The 25531-nt window shown below is 38.8% G+C and overlaps 5 protein-coding genes and 1 non-coding gene across 8 annotated transcripts; 3 read left to right on the top strand and 3 right to left on the bottom strand.

Annotated features, from left to right (window-relative positions):
• Nucleotides 1-269: 269 nt before the first annotated feature.
• Nucleotides 270-6606, top strand: LOC112167822 (apoptosis inhibitor 5-like protein API5). Its single transcript, XM_024304906.2, has 17 exons — nt 270-409; nt 536-655; nt 762-923; nt 1161-1260; nt 1364-1429; nt 2129-2226; nt 2313-2387; nt 2623-2772; nt 3220-3285; nt 3386-3451; nt 4176-4286; nt 4389-4478; nt 4568-4674; nt 4966-5080; nt 5167-5232; nt 5328-5431; nt 5950-6606. The coding sequence occupies exons 2-17, from the start codon at nt 557-559 to the stop codon at nt 6140-6142; spliced, it is 1668 nt and encodes a 555-aa protein (XP_024160674.1). The 5' UTR covers nt 270-409; nt 536-556; the 3' UTR covers nt 6143-6606.
• A 990-nt stretch (nt 6607-7596) lies between these two features.
• Nucleotides 7597-10533, top strand: LOC112167823 (E3 ubiquitin-protein ligase At1g63170). Its single transcript, XM_024304908.2, has 5 exons — nt 7597-8373; nt 8540-8659; nt 8764-8896; nt 9467-9631; nt 10105-10533. The coding sequence occupies exons 1-5, from the start codon at nt 7808-7810 to the stop codon at nt 10279-10281; spliced, it is 1161 nt and encodes a 386-aa protein (XP_024160676.1). The 5' UTR covers nt 7597-7807; the 3' UTR covers nt 10282-10533.
• Nucleotides 10534-10569: 36 nt separating this feature from the next.
• LOC112167821 (glutamate receptor 2.7) lies at nt 10570-14220 on the bottom strand. Its single transcript, XM_024304905.2, has 5 exons — nt 13731-14220; nt 12256-13625; nt 11654-11963; nt 11172-11560; nt 10570-11083 (listed from the first exon to the last, which is right to left on the bottom strand). Exons 1-5 carry the CDS (start codon nt 14011-14013, stop codon nt 10802-10804), a joined length of 2634 nt encoding a protein of 877 aa, XP_024160673.1. The 5' UTR covers nt 14014-14220; the 3' UTR covers nt 10570-10801.
• Nucleotides 14221-15069: 849 nt separating this feature from the next.
• TRNAG-GCC lies at nt 15070-15140 on the bottom strand. Its single transcript has one exon. It is a non-coding gene; the product is annotated as a tRNA-Gly (tRNA).
• A 200-nt stretch (nt 15141-15340) lies between these two features.
• Nucleotides 15341-18795, bottom strand: LOC112166502 (glutamate receptor 2.7). The gene is made up of 5 exons (XM_024303366.2): nt 18453-18795; nt 17089-18353; nt 16677-16986; nt 16187-16584; nt 15341-16099 (listed from the first exon to the last, which is right to left on the bottom strand). Exons 1-5 carry the CDS (start codon nt 18733-18735, stop codon nt 15590-15592), a joined length of 2766 nt encoding a protein of 921 aa, XP_024159134.1. The 5' UTR covers nt 18736-18795; the 3' UTR covers nt 15341-15589.
• A 1829-nt stretch (nt 18796-20624) lies between these two features.
• LOC112201583 (5'-3' exoribonuclease 3) lies at nt 20625-24246 on the top strand. Of its 3 annotated transcripts, none has more exons than XM_024342492.2 (2): nt 20625-23793; nt 23891-24246. In XM_024342492.2, the coding sequence occupies exons 1-2, from the start codon at nt 21087-21089 to the stop codon at nt 23983-23985; spliced, it is 2802 nt and encodes a 933-aa protein (XP_024198260.1). In that variant the 5' UTR covers nt 20625-21086; the 3' UTR covers nt 23986-24246. The 3 variants fall into 3 exon arrangements, with proteins under 3 accessions (XP_024198260.1, XP_024198258.1, XP_040362969.1); XM_024342490.2 differs by having other exon boundaries at nt 20625-20840; nt 20984-24246; XM_040507035.1 differs by having other exon boundaries at nt 20625-20840; nt 20993-24246.
• Nucleotides 24247-25531: the final 1285 nt, after the last annotated feature.

The raw sequence follows: 25531 nt of genomic DNA on the forward strand, positions 1-25531 counted from the left end.
AAATTATGGAGTAAATTGAAATTTACTGTTTTTAGTATTTTACTAAATTATTGGCCTATATTTTAGTATATTATTGAAATACAGATTGTGAGAGACAAATGTATCTCAACCACATGTATTAAACTTAAAACTGTGTTGTTGTTTTCAACCGTGAGATTCACTAGTCCCTTAAAAATGATTTGTGGGCAGCCCTTTCGTAAAGATATACGAAATATTACGATTATTACCTTTCACAAAACGGTGACGTTTAAAATAGGAAGCAGATAAAGGGGTCACTCCCATCTTCGTTTTACGCATCAAAACCCGCGGTTTCTTCTTCATCTTCTTCTTCCTCCAGTCACTTTCTCTCTCTTCCTCTCACTCTCTCTCTCTCTCTCTCTCTCTCTCTCTTACTCCCAAAACCCAGTAGGTAAATCCCAAACCCCTCTACGGCCCCCAAAAACCTCTTTTCAAATTCTACTATGAAATATTCTCTAACACCTTCTTCTTCGATTTCTAATTATTATTACAATTTTTTGTTCCCAATTTCGCTCAGCTTCTTCTCCGAGCCCTAACAATGGCGGCACCAGCAGCTGACCCCTCCGACGAGGCCAAGCACATCGAGAAGCTCTACGAGTTCGGCGAGCGACTCAACGAGTCCAAGGACAAATCTCAGGTCCTCCTTTTCTCCTCAATTCAATTAATTTCTCGTTTCTAGGGTTTTTCTTTTTTAGGGTTTTGGGTTTTAGCGTAATGGGGGTTTTAATTGTCTGTGGTTTCAGAATGTCGAGGACTACGAGGGGATTATCAGTGCGGCAAAGACGAGCATGAAGGCCAAGCAGCTGGCTGCACAGCTTATTCCCAGGTTCTTCAAGTTCTTCCCCGAGCTTTCGTCGCCGGCGATAGATACTCACCTTGATTTGATTGAAGAAGAAGAGCTTGGGGTCAGTTAATGTTTACATACACAGCTTAATTGAATGAAATAGGTGCTAGCTATCTGTATATGGTAACTGGAAATTGTGGGATTCTGCTTTAGAAAATGTAGTAATTGTGTCTTTAAATAGATCCGTGTGACGTAGTTGAAAAAATATTTGTCATAATTGCTGTATTTCTGTCATTTGTGTCGTATGGATTGTGCAATTCGGTTCTATGTTTGACTTTTTGATCATTGTAATGTGCAGGTTCGAGTGCAAGCTATTCGGGGGCTTCCCCTTTTCTGCAAGGACACCCCTGAACACATCTCGAAGATTGTAGACATTCTTGTGCAACTCCTGCAAGCTGGTAATTTTTTTTTTTGGTGGTAGCAGGAGAAGGACTGTGTTCTCAGTGATTATATTGATTGTTTTATATGAATCTGATGTTTGTATATGTTGATGCTTTTTAGATGAGTTTGTGGAGCGTGATGCTGTGCATAAGGCTCTTATGGCCCTTTTGAGGCAGGATGTGAAAGGTAAATATGATCTGTTTCAGAGTTACTGAGAGAGTATTTTTTATTGGATAAATTGGATATAAGACATGTCTTTGGATTGTAGGATGAAGTTTGTATACATAGATAAATAAGACACAAGAATTTGTACAAAGTCTTCATATTATATAAAATTGAATACTGCAAGTAATGTAAACATATGCTAATGGTAGAAGATGTGTAATCATTATGTCTATTCAAGAGTGTCATAAAACTTCTGTTGTCAGAATATTATTCTTGGCCCGTGTAAGTTAACTTATTTTAATCTGGTGGCCTAAGTTGCATTCTGGACCATTTTGGCCTAAGCCGAAATAGTGGTTGCTTAGGCTTGCCTTTTACTATGAGTTGATTTCCTAAGCTGCCTAGGCACGGTTGTCCTGTCCTACCCACCAATTGTGAGTGAACTGTTCTCCTAATATTTGAAGATGGGGCTTTCTATGGTGTGCTGTTTTAACTTGTATTTCAGTGGGAAGATGAGAAGTTTATCTTCTAGTCTGTATACCTTTCTTCATAACTGTATTTAGCTTTATTTATTTGAAGGACATTTTAGAATACAAATGAGAAGTTTTAGTGTTTCCCACCTAAATCCACTCACTGTCTATTGCATCCCCTGATATGTTCTCAATTATTGAAACTTCTCAAAAATTCTCTTTCATGATATATCTTGCCTTCTTGAATATGCAGCTTCTTTGACAGCCTTGTTCAAGCACATAGGAAGTGTTGATGAACCTGGCCAAGAGGATGTTATTCGTGAGAAAGTCCTAAGCTTTATCAGAGATAAGGTGAGAAGACCACTTTGAGTAATGCCCAATAGAATACTATGATTGTTATCATGATGTTAACAGATGTTAATTATTCTCAATTGTAGGTATTTCCTATTAAAGCTGAAGTTTTGAAGCCTCAGGAGGAAATGGAGAGGCATATTACTGACTTGATAAAAAAGGTGCGTTCATGATGTTTCAATTAAGTATATGTGCAAATTTAGAGGTGCCTTTTCTTTCTTTAGTACCTTGTGAAAGTCACCTAGACCTTTTGATTGCCATGCTGTCAGTTCAGTCTGACATGTGGTCCTTTTTCCTTGTGTTACCCAGTGAAAAAACCATGTGAATTTTTTTTTTTCACTGTTCTGTTTTAAGGTTGTTAGATGTATGACTAATAATGATTGAGTTCAATTGCAGAGTTTAGAAGATGTAACTGGAGCAGAGTTTAGAATGTTTATGGACTTTTTAAAAGGTCTGAGCATCTTTGGGGAGAAAGCTCCGAAAGAACGGATGGTAGAACTAATTGGAATTATTGAAGGACAAGCCGATTTAGATGCTCAATTCAATGTAAGTTCTTGTTTATTAAAGAATATGAAATAGTAGCTAGTAAGCATGTTCATCATGCAAATTTTATTGCCAATAAGTGATGTGGAGCGAGTGGTTTTTTTATGTTGGTACTTTAATTGACCAATACCATAAGATGATTTCCCTCATTTCTCATCCCCAAATGCAATGCATCGAATCTGGTTTAGAACTAGGCAATCAGGATGATAAAGAATTGGCTGGAGGAACCTCTTTGTCTTGATTTCTTATAAATCAAAGTCATACTACCCTGTTTGATTAGAAGTGGTGGAAAACAAAAGTGAGGCTGACGGAAGTAACAGCAACATATCTTAGAACCATTTCTATTCTACTTTCTCTTCTTAAGATTGTAGTTGGTTGTCTGTGCTGTATTTTCTTTTTTAATCATTATGGTGCTTTTAACAACTTAAGTGCAAAATGGTTGGCATACAGGTATCAGATGCAGACCATATCGACAGGTTGATATCTTGCCTATTTATGGCTCTGCCATTTATTGTGGTATGATCTCTACTATCATAGATTTCTCCCTTTATATTATCTTGATGTTTAATGTTTCTGACCATCAACCCTTTTTATTCAATTCATACTTCCTATATAGAGAGGTGCATCAAGCAGCAAATTCCTCAACTATCTGAACAAACACATCCTTCCTGTTTCGGATAAGGTAACATCTAAACTCAACTTCCTGTTATACCCTTTGAGCATGCATGTCAAGTTTCTTGGCTAAGCATTTTATTAATCTAGTTTTCATAGATTGAAATCAAGGTAAAATGTGTTTGTATTTAAAATGTAGAACAGTTTATCATGTGAAATATATAATGTATATATAGATATATGTATGTACATAGATATATATTTTTTATGTGAGATCAATTTTACAATAATAAGGTTCCCCTATATACTTGGTATACTAACTGGAGGTTGTATTATGTGAGCATTGGGCCTCCAATCTTGTTTTGGCGCCTTTTACTTTATGTTCTAGAATTCATACTCAATTACTTAAATAGAGTTTGGTTGTGGCTTTATTTTCTATATGAAGCCAAAAGTTTTTATATTTATCTAATTTCTTTCCTTATACTCTTCTCTTTTCTACTCTTTAGTTATGAGTACTTGGAAGTGGTTGCTAAATTCTGAAGTGAATACAAGAGAATATGGTGAATAGGAATAGGAAAGTTATATGACGAATATAATAGTACCTTTAATGATTAAAAAAGTAAACACATGTCAGTCGTTTTGTAGTGTTTTTCATGGAATATCTCATAGAATACTTAACAGTGTTTCTTTTATCTCTGATGCTGCTGTGAGTGCTGTCTTTATGGTGCTTTTTTTTTTTGGTTCTCCAATGTCAAACCTAGGATGCTGATTCTAAAATTATTTCTCTCTATCAGCTTCCTGATGAACGAAGGCTAGATTTGCTCAAGGCCCTTGCAGAAGTTGCACCATTCACCACACCACAAGATTCACGTCAGATTCTTCCTTCTGTGGTTCAGCTGTTAAAGGTACCATAAAACTTGGAACTTTGATGTGTATGCTTCATTGCTGTTTATCTATTATCATATATATAATGTTCTTTTGTTCTCTTTTTTTTTTTTTTTTTTCAGAAAAACATGCCTCGGAGAAAGACTGGAGAGGAGTTCAACTTCACTTATGTCGAATGCTTGTTGTACACATTTCACCATCTTGCTCACAAGGTTTTGGGTTTCTAGGGAACACCTTTTTGTCACTACTTATGAATCAAACAAATATCATGTTGTTCTTACGTGATTGCTTTATTGTATAGGTTCCAAATGCTACCAACAGTTTATGCGGTTACAAGATAGTAACCGGACAACCATCAGATAGGCTTGGTGAGGACTTTACAGAGCAGTATAAGGAATTCACAGAGAGGTATCTACCCTTTTATGTGTAGTTTATTGCATAGTCTAGTTTATACCATTCTTTCTTTATGGCAATGTCTGGTATGCTTGAGCCTATGGGGTAATTTTAGGCTCAAGCATTGCCAACCTTCTCCTTCAGGAAAACAGCAGAAAAGATTTTTCATTCATTGAAAAGGCTTGGCCTTTAATTGTCATGTAAAATTTTATTTATTTATTTATTTATTTTTGAAATTGAGTCATAAAAGTTGGCATTAATTCATTGTTACACCTTAACCGAAACTGCTATGGGTTGATTGAACAGGTTGAGTTACGTGGAGGAGTTAACCAGGGCTACCATGAAGAAATTAACCCAAGGAATGGCCGAAAAGAACAAGGCGATGGCAGCTGCAAAATCGGATGAAGCAAAGGACAACATCGTGAGTTTTAATGATAAGGATATTTCAGTGGCTTCTGGAGATTCTAATGGCAATTATTTTTAAAAAGTTTGTTGTATGATGTGCAGAAAACTGAAAAGCAGAATACTACAACTGGGTTGCGAACCTGCAATAACATATTGGCAATGACAAAGGTGAAGGGAATGAAATGTTTGAGAATTTTTGGAATACATGGTTACAAATACATGTGAACATTCTAACTGATCTTTGAATAATTTGAAATCTTTAGGCACTGCATTCAAAAACACCTTCATTTATTGGAGACAAGAGCATCAACCTATCTTGGAAAGAAGTGCCAAAACCTGCTGTGCCCTCAAGCACACCAGCCACAGGGTAAGCTTTTGTGAACCATCTTTTTGTTTTTTTGTTTTTTGTTTTTTGTGTGTGGTTGAGAATAGCTCTTGAGTTTGTTCAACTTTGGGCTTCATTAGTTTAAGAGAGGTTAGGATCAGACGATCTTTGTCATTGCTTATGCCAACAGAAAATGAAACTCGTTTTACTTGGCTGGAGAGCGAGAGAAAAAAAAGAAAGGCGCCTATTTTTCCATGTTTTATCAGAGCTTCTATATCATATAAATCTGTTATGCACGTAATTTTTTCATAGCTTTGTCACAACAACAGACTAATCACCATCTATTTGTTTTTTGTTTTCTTGAATTCTTACCATATTATTTTGTGGGCATTTTTGCATTTTCTGTCCATTCATCTGTGTGAACTCTGATATATCTTCCTTAGGCTTTACTGTTAAATATTGGAGGGAAAGCTGTAATGCATATAGAAACAATTTTCCATCTTAATGAAAGCATGCATATTTGAGAACTTGATTTAATTTGCTTAAACCTGTTGGTGCAGTGGAAAACGACCTGCTAATGCTGCCAATGGATCTGGCAATCCTTCAAAGAAGGGCCGTGGTGCTGGAGGATTACAACATCAGCTTGTTAATAGAGCATTTGAAGGGTTATCTCATGGTGGAAGGAGTGGCGGGACAAGGGGCCGAGGCAGAGGGTGGGGTGGACGCGGAAGAGGAAGGGGTTACAACAGATAGCTTTTGCATGTGATGCAGTGAGAAAAAGTTCAGGAATGCTGGAATGGGAATGGGTGAGAATGTGAGATATGGACCACAGGAATACGTATATGAGAACTGATGATGTATTGATTTCTTCTCTTCGATTAGGAACAAGTTTTGTTTCGTTCAGGAAGCTAATTACTCTCAATTCGTGGTGCATTAAAACACTGCTTATTCTGTTCCTCTGAAGAATGGCTCGGGATTAGGGCACTGAATTAGTCCTTTGGAAAAAAAGTGCAGCAGCCCCTGCATCTTGTGTGTGCATCCCATTGAAGATTGACTTCAGAGGAACAACTTATAATTCTGATAGTCCTGTATGACTGTTGTTAGTGACCCTTGTGAGATGATGAAACCATAAGAACCTGATAAACCTTGTTACTGTTTTGTTGATTTTTATTAGTAACTTTACTGTGGTAAAGACTAGTTCGTTAGTTCTTGCACAATTTTATTTGCTTCAACCATACACTGAAATTGTCTGCATGGGGAATATCACATTGTGATAAAAACAATACTGGGTCCTGTGGATATTTCCCTTGAAGCTTCATCAACCCCAGGGGAGCCTATATGGCTTGGATTCAGCCAAGGACTGGTTAGATTTTTCAATTTACTTGGCGGGAAGTTTTGCTTTGAAATATTTTGAAAATTTATACCTACACGTACAATCTAGGCTTTCAATTGTTACCGTATGAGGCTGTATGTATATGAAATCTGGTTGGTGGGAATTTGTACATTTTGCAGAAAGATGTTGGCAGACATGCGTGATGTGATTGTGGCTCAATGTCATGCTGGCCGAACTGTCCTTATCCATAAAGTGAAGCCAGAGAGATCCATGAACTTCCAAATGAAGAAAAATGGAAAGTTTTGAACAAAAGAAATTTGAGAAAAAAAGGAAGAACACTTTTGTTCCTGTGATAGTCGCTCAAAAGGGGTCATGTTATTTGTGGAAAAAAAAGCTGACCACCTTGTGGTGCATTTGCCATGTTCATTGATAAATGAAATGTCATGATACAATCTAGGTCTGAATTCGGGTTTGAGAGTATATCTACCAGTTTTTCATCGGATTTGTAAGATGTTATTCATTGGTTTATAATGAATGAGATCAAAACTTTGATGAAATTTATATTTTTGAGAAACAGAGTGACACTGTTTATAAAATCACAACTTGTGTAACAGTGTTTGTAAAACTATAAAATACCATGGCCGAACTCAACATTAAAATTTTACCGGAGCTTAAAAACTCTTTGAATATACTCACCATTTCCCATTTGGCAACGGGCAACCCCAAGGGTTATACTTAGAAGAAGCATTTTTAGGCGTGCAGCTCATTCATGTCTCTACTTTAAAAATGAAAAAAAAAAAAAAAATTTCTAATTCAAAAAAAAAAAAAAAAAAAGAAAGAAATTTTTTCCTATTTAAAAAGACAAAGTTGCTTCGTTAATCCCGCGTCCATGTCAACTTTACGATGGAGTAGTTGTTTCTTCTTTAGAAATTCTACCGTATTCCAAATCCGTCACACCAATCAAATCCTCCCCAAAAACCCCCAAATTCACTCTCTTCAAACCCTAATTCCCTTTCCCTTCACACCCAATTCCACCGATTCACGTATGATTTAGCTCCCCCAATTTCCCCAAACCCCTCAAAACCATGTTCAGCTCAACCCAACACCCCCCTTCTCCCTCCGACGCCGCCTCCTCGCCGCTTCTCAGCAACTCCCTCGCCGACAACCTCCTCCGTAGCCGCCGCCTCATCCGCCAGCCGCCGCGCCCTCTCCGGGGCGCTGCCCGCTTCCTCCGCCGCGCCAGCGGCCGCCGCATGAGGCTTCGAGAGCCTTCGGTCCGGGTTCGCGAGTCCGCGGCGGAGCAGCTGGAGGAGCGGCAGAGTGATTGGGCCTACTCCCGGCCCATTGTGGTGCTGGACCTGCTGTGGAACGCGGTGCTGCTCGGGATTGGGCTCGCCGTGCTTTGGTTTAGCTATGAGGAAAGCCCTGAGGTTCCTCTGAGGGTGTGGATTGGCGGCTACGCGCTGCAGTGCGCGGTGCATATGTTCTGTGTGGGCGTCGAGTGCACGCGGCGGCGGGGCGTGGGGGAGGGGGAGGTGGGGCGGGTGGCGGTGGAGGAAGGGAGTCCTCAGTGGGAGAGTTCTTCTGGTTCTGGGAGTGATGAGAGTGAAGATTATGGAATGGAGCAGAGCTTGGAATATAGTGCCACAAGGTTCAATCTTTTTTTACTTTTCTTGATGATTTTTGAGCTTGAAATTTTGAACTGGCTACTAATTTTTAGTGTTGTATTAGTATGTTTCTTGTACTAGTTATTTTTAGAAGAGTTTTTTGATTGTTTCCAGTGGAATGTGAGATGATTCTGATTGTGTTGATGGCAGTTTCGCAAAGAATTTGGAGTCTGCAAACACGATGTTTTCGTTTATCTGGTGGATTCTTGGGTTCTACTGGGTGACTGCTGGCGGTGAAAGTTTGACGACTGACTCTCCTCAATTATACTGGTTTGTTTGAGCTAACTTTACTTTTCATAGCTGTTTTTTAAACAAACCATTTGTGAATGCCAGTCTCTTGTTTTTGCTTACAAAGAGATGGGGATGTTTTGCAGGATCACTATCACTTTTCTGGCTTTGGACGTCGTTTTTGTTGTGATTTGCGTTGCCGTTGCATCCCTCATTGGTATAGCTGTTTGCTTCTGTCTGCCGTGCATCATTGCCATCTTATATGTCGTGACAGATCAGGTAGGTACTTATGAAAATGTTCTGCTTTATTCCATATCATATGTTGATGTTTCTGATAAGCTATTTGTTAGAGTTAGTGAGATCTGCTGCACTTGAAGACAAGGAAATCGTTATTTGTTGCTCAGTCTTATGAATTTATCCTTAGTTGATTGGTCAAAATAACTGTGGTCTGCAACACAAAACAAATGAACTTCCCAAGGCTGGTATAAAGTCAATTAGATTGTATTGAGATATTTCTGTTGTCTGGTGAAATTCAATGCAGTTAAACTTTTGAATAGAGAAAATTGTCGATGTGCTATTGGGATTTTAAATAAAGGTCTAATAAGCCTTTCCATAAGGCATCGTGCTGGATGGTTTTGTCTAGCAGTGATTTTTACCCTTTGAGATTGATTGTGACTTTGATGCTCTTTGTCAAATTTGGACTATCTATGTGTGGGCCAACTGCTTCATTAGTTCACTGTTTGAGTCCTTGGTAAAAGTTTATCAACAAACTATTGTGAGTTTGTAACTTCCACATTTATGCTATTTAGTAAGTGCCTGATTTCCTGGTCATGTTTTATTTGTGATCAGGAAGGAGCAACTAAGGAAGAGATCGATCATTTGCCAAAGTACAAGTTCCGCAAGATATCTGATTTTGAGAAAGTTAATGGTGAAATCCAAGACTCTTTTGGAGGAATAATGACCGAATGTGACACTGATGCGCCAACGGAACATGCTCTCTCCCAAGAGGATGCTGTAAGTTTTCTGATACATTTCGTTTTAACTAGAAAAGCTAACAAAGTGATTGTTTGTAGCAGTTACAAAAGATCTCTTGGGCATATAACCCATGTCTTGGAACTGCAGCTTGGTAGTTTCTGCACAATTAATAGATGTGGCAATGTCACAAATTTCTTTATATGCTGTGCATACCAAGATCGTTAGCCTTTCTTTTGCGTGCAATCTACTTTTCCTCTCACAATATTCATCTGATACTTGAAATCAGTTTATGTGTTATCACCCAGAATGCATGCCATGACATTTTCATTAATGGAGTCTGTGTATTGCGCACTATTTCCCGGCCTTGGCATTTGACTGGCAAGTCATTTGTATGTCTAGGGGAATAGACTAGTAGGGTGAAAATTTAATTTTCTTGTTGCCAATCAATGGACAAAAATGAGAATTTTATCAACAAAAGTGCTTATGATGTTAATCCTTGTTTGAAATCTTAGGAATGCTGCATCTGCCTTTGTGCCTATGATGATGGAACCGAACTGCGTGAGCTTCCTTGCCGTCATCATTTTCACTGCACCTGCATAGATAAATGGTTACAGATCAATGCCACCTGCCCGCTCTGCAAGTTCAACATTCTGAAGTCTGCTAGCCAGAGTAGCAGTGAAGAGGTATGAAAAGAAGGCTCTGTAAAATAGTTGTGACCAGAGTACATTTCCTTGCCGTATGTATATGATATATATAGTGGATCATGAACAAGATTCTGAAGAACCTGGGATCCATTTTGCCGGATGCATCGTCAGGGTAGGCATTGTTGCCAAAGTATCTTCAGTATAGGGGGCATATTTTTGTAATATTGAATAAAAACGTTTGTCATGTAATGATTCTCATTTCAATATAAATGCTACAAAAATAGCTCTGCTTCCTCTTGTTTGATTCTTGGAGCTGTGTCACTGTGTTTTTACTTCTGTGAAGGATTAAAGTTTGAAACGCATACAGTCATCTTACAAACTGAAATGCAAATAATTACAACCAACACACAAGCACTTACAAGTTATCATACATACTGCCCGAGAAATTAGTAATGATACAATAGATGGTGTCCTACTCTTTACATAGTCACAGGGTCAAATCTGGCATGTTCTTAAGAAGAAACTTACCTAAAGTACTCTTGTCTAATACAAAGCTTGTTAAGTTTTAAACAATGCCTCGATATAACTTCTTTAGCCAGATAGTAAGAGATATTAGAAAACAGAAGGTGGAAGTAGCCCCGGATATTACAAAGAGACCCCAAAAGCTCTCGAGGCGCAAGCTTTCTGGCATATCGGAAGTTGTATTGGTTGTATCGGAAGTTGTATTGGTTGGACGTTTGTTTGGGGTCAACCAGTGATCTTGAAGTTTTCTCATTTTTCCATTCTCCAGTAGATCTAGAATGACCTTAGAGAAATCCCTAGCTATTGGAGAGCCTTTCTGAAATACCTGCATTATGAAAATGAAAGGAATTTTATTAGTTCCAATATCACATGCACAAAAAGAACAGCACAAGAACAATTTGGACACTACTTACAAAGCTAAAGCCTCCAAAACTGTGGGTGGCTTTGGTGAGAGTAAAGCCCGTATGGTTGTCCATAAATACTTGCGCATATGGCAATTCAAGAAATACAGCAGATAAATTTTTACTTCTGATTTCTTCCAGGTCGTAGCTGCTATCTATTACCTTGACAGTCTCTTGATTGAAACCAAGAACATTCTCTAGGTAATTCCTGACAAATGAATTATCGCAACCAACTAATGAGTTGGTGCTCCTCAACATTTCAATATCTGTTACATTCGGGCTCAGTCGTTGGATTGTAAGCATTGAAGACAGATTAGCAGTGTAGCTTGAGCTTAAGATCAATACAACAAACAGCCACACTACAAAAACTACTCGAGTCAAGTTGCTGTAGACTTTTTCTCCTGTAAGATGAAATCAACCACAGGTCAGATTATTTGTCTATCAACTACTCTTATATAGTTAGGCTCGTCCTTGTGTTTAATACTGTTACTTACCGTGAGCAAAGAACAAAGATGAGAAGGTGAACCAAGTTGCTAAGGCAATCTGATTCTTAAACGAGCCACTGAAATCTGGATTTGATGGCACCTCAAGGAACCATACTACTAAGGTCGTGTAGATTAAGATGCCACCAGTTACAACCCACGTTTTCCATGAGAAAGGTTTCAAAAACATCCATGCTTCCTCCTCATTAGGTATATCTGGAACTATCATTGACAAACCAGACTCCAGATATGGTTGAGTGAAATCCACTTTGTCAATTCGCGGCTCAAGTACAGTTGTATCGCCAATCACAGCATCGTAAGTCTTTATTTGATGATACACATGATAAGCAAATTAAAATTCTTTATCAGAAATCAAATCAAATATTGCAGCAAAGAAACAAAACAAGATTCCAGAATATTTGTGAAACAAGACTATTTAAAAGAAGTGAAGGTGGGAATGCTCATCCTAAATTACACTATTACTCATAGCACTTGTGTAATATGAACTAGACTCGTAGGTTGCTTTTACTTAATGGATTTCATATTATTCAACATCTATGCATGCAGTACCACATAGAACTTAAAAGAAAATTATATACAGATAAAGTTGTTACCTTGTTATAGACTAGTTCTACCGTATCATTGTAAGTGCCATTGTTGTGGTTAAATTCATGTACTTCATGTGGCAAGCGATAACCCAAATTTTCTAGCACGCAGCAGAAAAGATCAATACTCAAACCATCATAGAAAGGAAGATATGAGCATGGATCCTCTGTTCCCATCTCATTTGAGTTCTCTCGGGGCTTCTTTCCTGGGCATAAACCCGTTTTTCCCATCTCATTTGAGTTCTCCCCGGAGATACGCCTTACAAAGTTTGTGTGGTAAGTTGGGAGCAAAATTTTCATTGGCTTCTCATCAGTGGGCATTGCCCAGCCTTTGGAGTCAGGTACTCTTAGCTTCCCGGGCCAAGTTACATTGCCAACATCATCATTACTTCCGTATATGCCTGATACTTTAACATGGCTTTTTGAAAATCCAAACTCTGGAGTCCACAAGTTTAGTTCTTTATCTGTCTTCCCATCCACAATATTTATGATCCTGAATCTCGGAGAGTCCAGCATTACCTCAGAATCTAGCATCACCTCACCTCCTTTGAGTTGCATTTTCCCACTTAAACCCTTGTAATTGCTCAAAATTGTAGCTAATGACTCTTGAAGAGTAGTATTAGGCATTCTACTTATGGCCTGCGTGATGATTGAAATAATATCGTATGCTCGAAGAGCATAAATTCCTGGCTTAGAGTAATCTTCTTCTGAATACTTTGTTTGGAATTCTTTCTGAAATCTGGCATAACTACTAGTATCCCTTTCATAGTAAGTCTTCATTCCCAGTGTACCATCCATATCATAATTGCCCTGAGGGTCAAGCAAACTAGCAATACTCTCTGTGATTATCCAAGCTGAATCTGCTCCTACAAATCCCATCTTCCTAGCCACTTTGAACAGAGCAGTTACTGTTGGTAAAGATGACTGAAGAACTATAAATGCCCTAGAATTTACATTGGCAATCTCCGACAGCTGCTTCTTTAGTTCATCCCAATTTGTATCAGACTCAGAAAGTTGTGGGAGAACTATACGAAGCTCAATCTTAGAACCAACATTTCTTAGAGTCTCAGATAAAAGTGCTAGCCTCCCCACACCACCACCATAACCATTATCTTCATATATTACAACAACCCTTTTCCAGTTGTATGCATTAACTATATCTCCAATGCATTTCATCTGAGCAGCATTATCGCTTGCCATTCTTATCAAGAAAGGCCAACGGCGTTCTATTAGCGGTGGGGTTATGGTTGGTGCTGCAAAGGAAATGACAGGAATTTTTTCAGGCTGGTTATGGACTACATCAGCTACTGTAATAGCCTCCTGCCAAGTCTCCATGCCAATTACCACTTGTACCTTTTGTTCCTTTATCAAATGTTTAGCTGCAATAAAATTAAAGAAATCCATGAGTACAAAATTAAATTATGCACTTACTTGCATGGTGATCGCTATCATGTTCATGAAGCATGTATGTCAACTATATATACCAGCATAAGCAGCAAGAAAAGGGTCGCGGCCAGAATCTCTAAAATGAAGGATTAGCTCATGAGTGTCTGACTGTTTGTTGAAGTTTTCTGCTGCAATTTCCATAGCAGCTTTCTGTTCTTTGCCTATACGGGAATTAACATCAATGATTGCTCCGATGTTGGTGACATTTTTTTCATCTTCAGCTTCAACTGCATAGGAGAGAATGAATAGCAAGTAGAAGATGAGCAGAGGAAACAAGAGCCTACGCCTTTGGTCTCTATTAGCTGTAGAATGAGAAGACATGACAGGATTTTGATTGTGTAGGGCAGATAGAGGACTTGCAATATTACTTGCATATATATGATTACTGGTTTTTTTTTTTTTTTTTGAACAAACATACTGCTAATTCCAGGATAAACAGTGTGGAATTTTATGCTTGAATTGGTCTTCCATAAAGGATTGAAATTGCTAATATGGTTACAGAAGTCGTCGAGACGAAAGTACTTAGGGAGATCATATCAAATTGACTTGGTCTATTAGGAGAAAATTTTTACTTGAAGATTAAGAACATTATTTGTGACAGAATTGTGAGGTTCTAATTTGAGCAAAGAATTTTCTTTGTTATTTACATATTGTATCCAGAGGGTTGGAAGAGAAGCATTACACATGGATGTTGACCTCTCTTGTTGTGTTCAGCAGCGCCCTTTATTGACCATTCTCTGCAAAAAAAAAAAAAAAGTGTAAGAGGAGCATACTAGCATTTGCATCATGCATGAATCACTTTCATAGGTATATATGTTTTTACATCATGCATTTTCCTACTAACGAATAACGGCTTAGACTAATCGGACATTTGCCGTGAGTAAATAAGCTTAAGAAATTTACATGGTCATAAGGCAATTTTTTCTTTGCTTGAAATTCCTTTGAGATATTTTATCAAACATTTTATCTAAATGATTGACATATTAATCATATTTTGTTTTGTTAAGTTGAGAAAATTTTGTAGATTATATACCTTGAACCAAGCTGAATGACCATCGCTGTTCATTTAGTTGATGAGGTGGTCATGCCAATCATATTTAATCTTGTGAAGTTGGGAAAGTTTTGTAGATTATATATTTATGTACCTTGGACCAAGCTGACTATAGCTATTCATTTATTTGAGGTCCAAGGTACATAAATATTGGGCATGAGTGCATGACCACCACTAATCATTTCTAATTTTGTTAAGTTGGGAAAGTTTTGTAGATTATGTATTTATGTACCTTGGACCAAGTTGACCATTGCTATTCATTTAGTTGGGGTGATCATGCCAACATGGAACAGAATATTCAATTAGTGCATGGGTAAAAAAAAAAATGCACCAGCCGGGAATCGAACCCGGGTCTGTACCGTGGCAGGGTACTATTCTACCACTAGACCACTGGTGCTTGTTTGCAATCTCAGTTATTCTTATCATTAACGTATTATGTTTTTGGGCATCTAAATTTTGAACATCTTGCCTAAATAAGCCACAGACAATTTAGATTGTCTTTAGTTTCTGAATACAGTAAAGTTTTTGAGTAGGAGAGAACATTTACAATGAAAAGTGATTAAGAGGTAAAACTCCAAGATAAAAGGAATTTGAATGGAAGAGAAACCACAAGTTCTGCTAGTAACTGATAAGTTGTAATGATAACGAGTGTTGTTACAAAGAAGCATATACAAGTTCTTTCCTAGTAATGAATCCTAACAACAAATTGTCATAGCCAAAACTGGCATCGAGGTATTTACCAAAAAATAAAAGAATCTCATGGAGGTAGGACTTAGCATCAACTCTAATGAGAAAGTTCAGTGAACTTTTTTAGGGGAAGCAGCTGGTATTAGATTTCGAATACCCCTAAACCCTTGTTTCTGTATGTTCTACTGGAGTGCATTCGATCTCTGCTGGCGTGAACACCGGAGGCTGCTCAGGAGTGTTGGAGGTAGGCGAGTAATCTCCCCACCTTGGAGTAGTCCAATCCACAATATAACTAGCAAAAGTTGGAGATCTATTTGGAATTTCAAGATCTCTAAGTTTGAAAAACTTTACTATTCTGACAGTTTTGTTCCAAATATTTTCATTACTTGGACTTGCATTGCCTTCATTTGTTTCTTGGAGCTGAAACCTCCTCAGCCAGATAGCAAGAGATAGTAGAAAGCAGAAGGTAGAAGTAGCACCGGATATTACATAGAGGCCAGAAAAGCTGTCGAGGCTTAAGCTTTCTGGTCGATTGGAAGTTGAATTCTTCGTGCACTCCTCCTCCGGCGACAACCATTCATTTTGAAGTTTCTTAATCTCTCCATTCTCCAATAGCTCTAATATGGCCATAGTGAAATCCCTGGCAATGGGAGAGCCTTTCTGAAACATCTGCATGATGAAAGTGAAGAATGTTATTAGTTTCACTATCTCCTCTGGATAAAAAGAGCAACACAAGATAGATTGAAAAATACTCACAAAGCTTAAGCCTCCAAATCTATTGGGAGGAGTGTTATCAGTATATCCATCACAATACTTGTTCAAGAATACTTCAGCATAGGGGATTTCGAGAAAGGCAGCTAATATTGTTTTGTTTTTGAAGTAGCCTGTATAGTCGTATTCACTCGATATGTTCATCAAGTTAACTTCCTTGAATTCAAGAACCTCCACCATGTATTTGTACACGAATGAATCCCCGTCCAAACCAACTGTTGCATTGGTTCTTTTTAGCATTTCGATGTCTGTTACATTTGGTTTCAGTCGTTGAACGGTGAGCATTGAAGAGAGATTAGCAGTGTAGCTTGAGGTTAGGATCAATACAACAAACAGCCATACAATAAAAACTACTCGAGTTAAGTTGCTATAGACTTTTTCTCCTGCAAAATGAAACCATTGGTTATTTTTCAATGTAATTAAGTGAGATTATTTTTCTTTTAGGCTTGTACTAATGTCTGAAATTGGTACTTACTGTGAGCAAAGAATAAAGAGGAGAAGGTGAACCAAATTGCTGTACCAATTTGATCCTTCAATGGACCACCAAATTCGGGATTGGTTGGCCGCTCGAGGAACCATACTACCAACATTGTGTAGATTAAAATGGAACTGGTCACCACCCACATGTCCCATGTAAAAGGTTTCATAAACATCCATGTTGCCTCCTCATCAGTTACTTTGGGTACTATCATTGACAACCCTGACCCCATATAGGGTTGAGTGAATTCCACCTTGTCCATTCTGTCAGCTAGAACGGTTATATCACCAATAACAGCATCATAGATCTTCGGTTCACATATTGACGGACATGACAAGCATACATTTTTTATCAGTAACATATCAAATGTGATAAAAACAGACAAAAGAAGTGAAGATAAAGTTGTTACCTTGTTATGGACTTTTTCAACCAGTTCATCATAGGTTCCATTGTGAGCCTGAAACTCGTACGGCAGAGGATAATTCAAATGACTTAAAACCTTATAGAAAATTTGAATGCAGAAACCATCATATGTATTCTCATCAGGATTGTCCTTATACTCCACCTTTACAAATTTGCTGAAGGAAGTTTTACCTGGAACCCCAATTATCATTGGCTTTTCAACACTAGGCATTGCCCATCCTTTTGGGGTACGGCTTAGGTTCCCAGGCCAAATTACTTTACCAACAACATCAACTCTATTTGTGTCAAGGCCTTCTGAGAACCCAACATTTGGTGTCCAAAAGTTTAAGTCTCTGTTCATCTTCCCATCCACAACATTTGCAATCCTCAGTCTAGGAGAATCCAACAGTGCTTCACCTTTATTGAAGTGCATATCCCCACTTAAACCCTTGTAATTGCTCAACAATCTACTTATCATATCTTGAAGGCTAGTACTAGCGGTGTTATTAGGCATTCTTTCTATGGCCTGTGAAATGACATTAATAGTATCGTACGCTCGAAGAGTATAAATTCCTGGCTTGGAGTTATTTCCTTCTGCATACTTGGTTTGGAATTCCTTCTGAAATTCAACATAAGAACTACTAGACTCGTTGTAGTAGGTCTTGATTCCCAGAGATCCTTCCATATCGTCGTTACCTTGAGGGTTAAGCAAACTAGTGATACATTCTGTGAATATCCAAGCTGACTCTCTCCGTACAAGTCCCATCTTCTTAGCCACTCTGAACAGATTAGTCACTGTTGGTAAAGATGATTGAAGAACAATAAACACCCGAGACTGAAAGGTGGGAAGCTTCAACAGCTCTTCTACTTCATCCCACTTAGCAGGCTCAGACACCGAAGAATTTAGTCTCGGAAGAACCAAATGATTCTCAATCTTTGCATTAGCATCTTGAAGAGCCTCAGACAAAAGAGATAGCAATCCAACATAACCACCATAACCATCGTCTTCATATATCACAACAACCCTTTTCCAATTGTATGCAGCAACTATGTCTGCAATGCATTTCATTTGAGCTGATCCATCGCTTGTCATTCGTATCAAGAAGGGCCACCGGTGTTGGATTATTGGTGGAGTTATAAGAGGTGCACCAAATGAAACTACCGGAACAACTTGAGATTGGTTTTTAACATGATCAGCTACTTGAACTGCTTCTGGCCAATACTCCATGCCAACAATCACTTGTACTTTTTCTTCCTTTATCAACTCTTCAGCTGCAAAAAAAAATAAAAACAAATCAACATTTAAGTAATCATATACAAAAGTTTAATGGGGGTCATGACTACAATATTCTCTCGCATTAAATTAATTACCAGCAGAAGCAGCAAGAAAGGGTTCTCCGAGTGAGTTTCGAAAATGAAGGATTAGTTCATGAGTGCTGGACTTGTTGTTGAAGCTTTCAGCTGCAATTTCCATGGCAACTTTCTGCTCTTTGCCGATACGAGAATTAAGATCAATGATTGCTCCAACGTTTGTGACACTGATATCATTTTGAGCTGCAACTCCATTGGAGAGAATGATGAACAAATAGATAAGCAGAGAAGACAAGAGCCAAATCGTTTTGACTTTGTAAAGGTTTGCAGAGGGAGAAGACATTTGGTTTTGATTGGGTAGCAAAGAAATGATAGAAAGCTTTACAACATAATTTGCTCATGTATAATTTGGTTTATGTATAGTTTACTGTATTGAGTTAGAGATTCGTGTACGCAAATATCTGTGAAATTGTGTGTTGACAAAACACGCTGTTTCCAGGAAAATATCGGTGAGGAATTTTTTCCTTGACTTGGTGGCAGATCGAACTCAGTCAACTCACTGGGGTAATAGCAATTGAGCGATAAAGTCAAACTTACTTAGTCTTCTATTTATGAAGGGGAAATCTTGACTTGGGGATCAAGAGAAGCACAATTCTTGTAAGCATCGTTCGAAGATCGTTTCAATTAATTATTCGATACACATTAATGACTAAATATCTCCAATTCGACCACCTTCGAGAGAGACAATATTTTTTTTTAAATGGCTTGAAAACACAATGTTTCTGATTATGAAGGTGTAACGATAATTCATAGTATTATTGTGATGACCAGTTCTTTTAAAGCATTAACGTACGGTTCGGATTACGAAGGTATAAAGTAATAATTAACATGATCAAGAATACGGCAACAAGAAGTATAAGACTAACAAGTTAGTCAATGGAAACCGTATCTGGCCCAGAGTTGAAGAGGGGAAAGACATAGCTACGTCTCATTTCCTTCAACTGTAAGTTAGAATAGTCGTTTGTCAAACCAGTCATGTAGATTAGGATATTATTTTGTAGTCTTTTTCTGCGTCATAAATTATGGCAATGCAACATTTCTTAGAATCTTTGATCTTGACCTCTCTTATTAATTGTCTTCTGTATTAGCCGGCGCCACTACTTGTGACCATCCTACGTTTTCAATCCGCTGACTCTTGTATTGGTCTACCCTAAAACTGTTATAAACACCTTGTTCCACTCCATATTTCAGGGCTTATGATGCTTGTGCTGCTCACCACACTAGCGTTCAGGCTGCATATGAAAAACATGGTTGAAATGGGAAAAGAATAGACACACACACACACAAAGATCCGAGCTATAGAATTCGTGATGGGGAACCAGTTTTGAATTGGTAATTGTTAGAAGCTACTATTCTTCTCGGGGACAAGTAATACATGGAATAGTTTCTTCGTAGGTAAATCCCCAAAATGGTACACGTAGTATCACGAATCGGCAAAGTTGTATTAAAATTAAACATCGAAACTATAGTGGAAGTTGGTTATGACACATTGACATGGTTTTTATGATGACAAAATATATATTATTCATGCATATATTGTCTAATTATGTTTACAAGCTTCTAGCACGATCATAAGAAAGGAGGGATCTAAACAATTATTGTGGCTCCGACCATCAACTCATCCAGCAAAATAACTTCACTAAGGTTTTTGACAACTTTTTCATTTTTGACGGGAGTTTCATTTTGGCAAAGCTTGGTCGACCCTCTCGCACTCGTAAAGAGATGCTAGAATTAATTTAGATGAGTATAAAAAACACTAAGGCCCAATTGGAGATAGTTTAGCCATAAAATAACTCGTCTTTTATCAACTTCTATAAACAGTAACTTAATCATGTAACTTTCAAAATAAAACTGCTTTTTTCATATTTTGTCAAATACGTGTTGCTACTCAACTTATAAAATAAGTAGCTTTCTACATATTATAAGCTATCTCAAACTAGACCTAAACTATTATCAAACCTAAATTTAATATATAGGCGGAGGGAAAGAACAAATATTCTCTACTTTATAATTTGTTATTGTGGGCCGAGTTTTGGAGCTTACAACACGGTTTGGGAAATTCCCTTTGGTTGGGCTGGGTCTCTGGAGCTTGGATGCTCCATCAGCCCACTTCCATCCCCACCTTTAAATCATATAAAAAAACTCCTCAAAAGACCACAGCATCTTTCTCACTCCCTCCACCCTTCCTTCGTCCCAGAGAAACGAAACCCTAGAATCCCAAATCCCCAAATCACTTCATCAATCGACCTCTAATCTTCAATTTTTGTATCTTTGTTGTAGAAGTATTGAAGCTCCGCGTAGCTACAACTACTTGTACCTCAAAGATTCAAGACTTGGATTGCCGAGAAAGCCCTCTGATTTCTTCTGCAATTTTCAATCTTTCTCAAGGTAACACCTTTCCTATTTTAGTAATTTTATAGTATTCACGCACATTGCTTCTTTCTGCTGTTTTGGGAATTAGGGTTTTCGAAAAAGAAAAAAAAATGGTAAATTTTCGCAGTTTTATTTATTCCTTTTCCGTATTGGAGTAGGAAATCCAGATTGAATGAGGATTTGCAATAGTAATCAAACTAGGAATTGGGAAATAGTATATAAGAGTGAGAAGAATAGGCTGTGAGAAAGCTGTGATTGACAATGGGGGTTCCGGCTTTCTATAGATGGTTAGCGGAGAAGTATCCGCTTGTGGTTGTAGATGTGGTGGAGGAGGAACCGATTGTGATTGATGATGTTTCGATTCCGGTTGACACCACGAAACCGAACCCGAATGGTCTTGAGTTTGACAATCTTTACTTGGACATGAATGGGATTATTCATCCTTGTTTCCACCCCGAGGACAGGCCGAGTCCGACTACTTTTGATGAGGTGTTTCAGTGCATGTTTGAGTATATAGATAGGATTTTTGGGATGGTACGGCCGAGAAAGGTACTGTACATGGCCATTGATGGTGTTGCCCCTAGGGCGAAGATGAATCAGCAGAGGTCGAGGAGGTTTAGGGCTGCGAAAGACGCGGCGGATGCGGTGGCTGAAGAAGAGAAGCTTCGGGAGGAGTTTGAAGCGGAGGGGAGGAAGCTTCCGCCAAAATTGCAGTCGCAAACTTTTGATTCCAATGTCATTACTCCTGGAACTCCTTTTATGGCTGTTTTATCAGTTGCATTGCAGTACTATATTCATCTTAGGTTAAATAATGATCCTGGATGGAAAAATGTTAAGGTTATCCTTTCTGATGCAAATGCTCCGGGTGAAGGGGAACACAAAATTATGTCATATATTCGTCTTCAACGAAACCTTCCTGGTTATGATCCAAATACGCGTCATTGCCTGTATGGTTTGGATGCTGATTTAATTATGCTGGCTTTGGCTACACATGAAGTTCATTTTTCAATTCTGCGAGAGGTTGTTTTCACTGCCCAGCAAGACAAATGCTTCCTTTGTGGTCAGATGGGTCATTTAGCGGCAGGTTGTGAAGGAAAGGCAAAACGAAAGGATGGAGATCAGCTTGATGATGATCAGAAAGGTACTGGTGCTGAGGTTGTGGCCAAGAAGCCGTACCAGTTTCTCAACATTTGGACTCTTAGAGAATATTTAGACTATGAGATGCGGAATATTCCCAATTTCCCATTTGAGATTGATCTTGAGCGCATTGTGGATGATTTCATATTCATTTGTTTTTTCGTTGGAAACGATTTCCTGCCACATATGCCTACTCTGGAGATTCGTGAGGGTGCAATCAACTTGCTTATGGCTGTATACAAAAAGGAATTTCATGCACTGGGTGGATATTTGACTGATTCAAGCAAGCTGAATTTAAGTCGGGTGGAGCATTTCATTCAGGCAGTTGGTTGTTATGAAGACAAAATATTCCAGAAACGAGCTCAATTGCATCAGCGGCAGGCACAAAGAATAAAGCGTGCCAAGGTGCAAGTTCCCCAAGTTCAGCCAGATTCTTTAGTTGCAGTTAATCGATTTCAAGGTTCTCGTCTTGCTTCAGGTCCTTCTCCTGCACCCTATCAACAGTATTGTAGATCATCTGGTAGAGGAAATCCTGAAAAAGTTGCACGCTTTTCTTCAGAGGCATCAAGTATTGGTGCTGCTATTGTTGAAGCTGAGAACAGCAGTGCTCTAGATGTTGAAGTACATGAAAATAAAGAAGATTTAAAAGCAAAGCTCAAAGAGATTCTTCGCGAGAAATCTGATGCTTTTAACTCTAGAAATCCCCAAGAAGAAGACAAGGTTAAATTGGGAGAACCTGGATGGAGGGATAGGTATTATGAAGAAAAGTTTTCTACAAAAACTCAAGAAGAACGTGAAGCAGTTCGTAAAGATGTTATCTTGCGATACACGGAAGGCCTGTGTTGGGTGATGAACTATTATTATGAAGGGGTTTGTTCATGGGAGTGGTTTTACCCCTATCATTATGCACCCTTTGCTTCTGATCTCAAGGACCTAGGTCAGCTAAAGATAAGCTTCAATTTGGGCACTCCCTTTAAACCCTTCAATCAGCTGTTGGGGGTTTTCCCAGCTGCAAGCGCCCATGCCCTTCCTGAACAATACAGAAAGTTAATGACTGATCCAAACTCGCCTATTATTGACTTTTACCCTACCAACTTTGAAGTGGATATGAATGGGAAACGGTATGCGTGGCAGGGTATTGCAAAATTGCCATTCATTGACCAAGGTCGTCTTCTGTCTGAGGTTGGGAAAATTGAACACACATTGACAGAGGAGGAAACCCGGAGAAACTCCATGATGTTTGAGATGCTCTTTGTTTCATCTTCTCATCCTCTCTCTGTATGCATATACCTTCTCGACGATTGTTGTAGACAGTTGACAGACAAAGATCGAGTTGAGGTTAAGGAACAAATTGATCCCAAATACAGTGAAGGGATGAATGGTTATCTATCTTCATGTGCTGGAGAGTCTTGTCCTCCTGTTTTTCGGTCTCCTGTTAAATGCATGGAGGATATCATGGACAACCAAGTCATCTGCTCAATATATAGCCTACCAGAAGTACATAAGCATATAACTCGACCGCCTGCAGGTGTTGTTTTCCCCAAGAAGACTGTGACGGTGGGGGATCTGAAGCCTGCACCTGTTTTATGGCATGAAGATTCTGGGCAGAACCCCCCTGGAACCACTTCACAAAGACAGCTTGGGGATGCCGCACATCGACTGGTTGTTAATAGCTTACAGGTGAAGGTAGACAACATTAGCTATGGCAATCAAATGCATGCCCTTCGACCACTATCTCATGCGGGGCCTCAATATTACCCACAACACCCTTCCTACAATGATCAGGGACTACTTGGAATGCCACCACCTAGAACATTGCAGCATCCTCAAGGTCAGCATTACCGAAATTCAAGTTTCACTAGTGATTGGCATTCATCATCAGCTGTGTATAACGCTCAGAATAGGTCTCCTTCTCAACATCATGACAGGAATTCTGGGCACGCTCATTATCAATCAGGAAGACATGAGAATGGTGGGCTCATTTACCCCCAGAGACCTATTACACAAGCTCCTTCAGGGTTGAGACCTGGTCCTTCTCATGGTGTCTATAACAAGTATCAGAGTTACCAGCCATCTGGAGCACCTCGTTATCAAAGATTTTGATGGCTGGATTCTAGACTACTCAGAATACGGGCAGAGGATATGACGCAGAGGAAAGAGAGTATGTTCATTGAATTAGGTTCAGGACATTAATTTCTTGATTAGATTAGCACGTTGTCACTTATTTCTTAATGTACATTAACCATAGGCACGGGACTATTTTTTTTTGTTTTCATCAGTGACTGTAGATTGAAATATATTTGTCATATTCGTTCACTGTAATCTTTCTTGTGTTGACGGGAGTTCTATAGTTCTAGGGCTGGCAATTTGGGCCGAATCAACCGTACCAACCGAAATTCGAACTGGCCCGAACCGAATTGGGCTGAAATCTCGGCCTACCGACTTTCAGTACGGCCCAACCGTACCGTATGTATTCCTTCGGCTCGGCTACGGTATGGCATATGGCTGATGCTTTAGGTACTTTCTGGGCAATATCTATTTTTTTTCTGATGAAATCGTTTTGTTCTAGTTATTTGATATTATGAATATGTGATCTGTGTTAGATCGTTGTGTTTTTGTATGGATCTTACTCGATGCTCTGGTTTTTCCGTTTGAAAATTGTTTTATCAATGTTTAGAGTTACTTGTGTGCACAGATTATGTATGAGATGGTTTCCGAGGTAATGAACTGGTAATGTTTTGGTAAGGATTAATTGTTTGTTTGTTTGTATAGATGGCATCTTCTTCTAGTAGCTTGAGTACCCCTTCAATCTGCAGTAACATTAATCAACCCTCTACGACCACTGCAACTGAGAATCCAAACCCAAATACAAACCCTGACCTAATCATCATCCCTGAAGTAGACTCACAGTCAAACCCAACCATTCCTACTCACGAAGGGCAGGACAATGCTTTGCCTGCTAGGGCAGGTTGGAAAAGAAAGAAACCAACTAGGGTGGTGAAAACGGGTAAAAATGCAAAGCCAGCTGTAGGAAGAAGCAAAACTTGGGAGTGTTTCACTAGGCCGAAACTGAGTGATGGGAATGAGGATCGAGAATTTGCACAGTGCAACTTCTGCCAAGAAATTGTACCTGCCTGCAGTAGTACAAATGGGACTTCTTCGATGTGGTCCCATGCCAAGAAGTGCAAAACCTGCCCTCTTTATGAGCCAACACCACAAACAAAGGGTCAGACCATTCTTAGTAAGGATAATGTGAGTGGGGGGGTTACTTATCATAAATTCAGCCAACCTAGATGCGATTTAAAGTGTGTTAGGATGATCATCATGGATGAACTTCCTTTCATGCATGTTGAAGGGGAAGGGTTTAAGGAGTTTGTTTTTGAGTTGCAGCCTCAGTGGGCAAGGATGAACAGAAAAAGTGTTGCTAGAGGAGTGTGGGATTTGTATCAAACTGAGAAAGCAAAGCTTATGAGTGAGTTTGCTGCTCACTCAACAAGAGTGAGCATAACTACTGATACTTGGACGAGTATTCAGAACATAAACTACATGGTGGTCACTGCCCACTTTCT

The sequence above is a fragment of the Rosa chinensis genome, chromosome 5, assembly GCF_002994745.2.
Source record: "Rosa chinensis cultivar Old Blush chromosome 5, RchiOBHm-V2, whole genome shotgun sequence".
NCBI lineage: Eukaryota > Viridiplantae > Streptophyta > Magnoliopsida > Rosales > Rosaceae > Rosa > Rosa chinensis.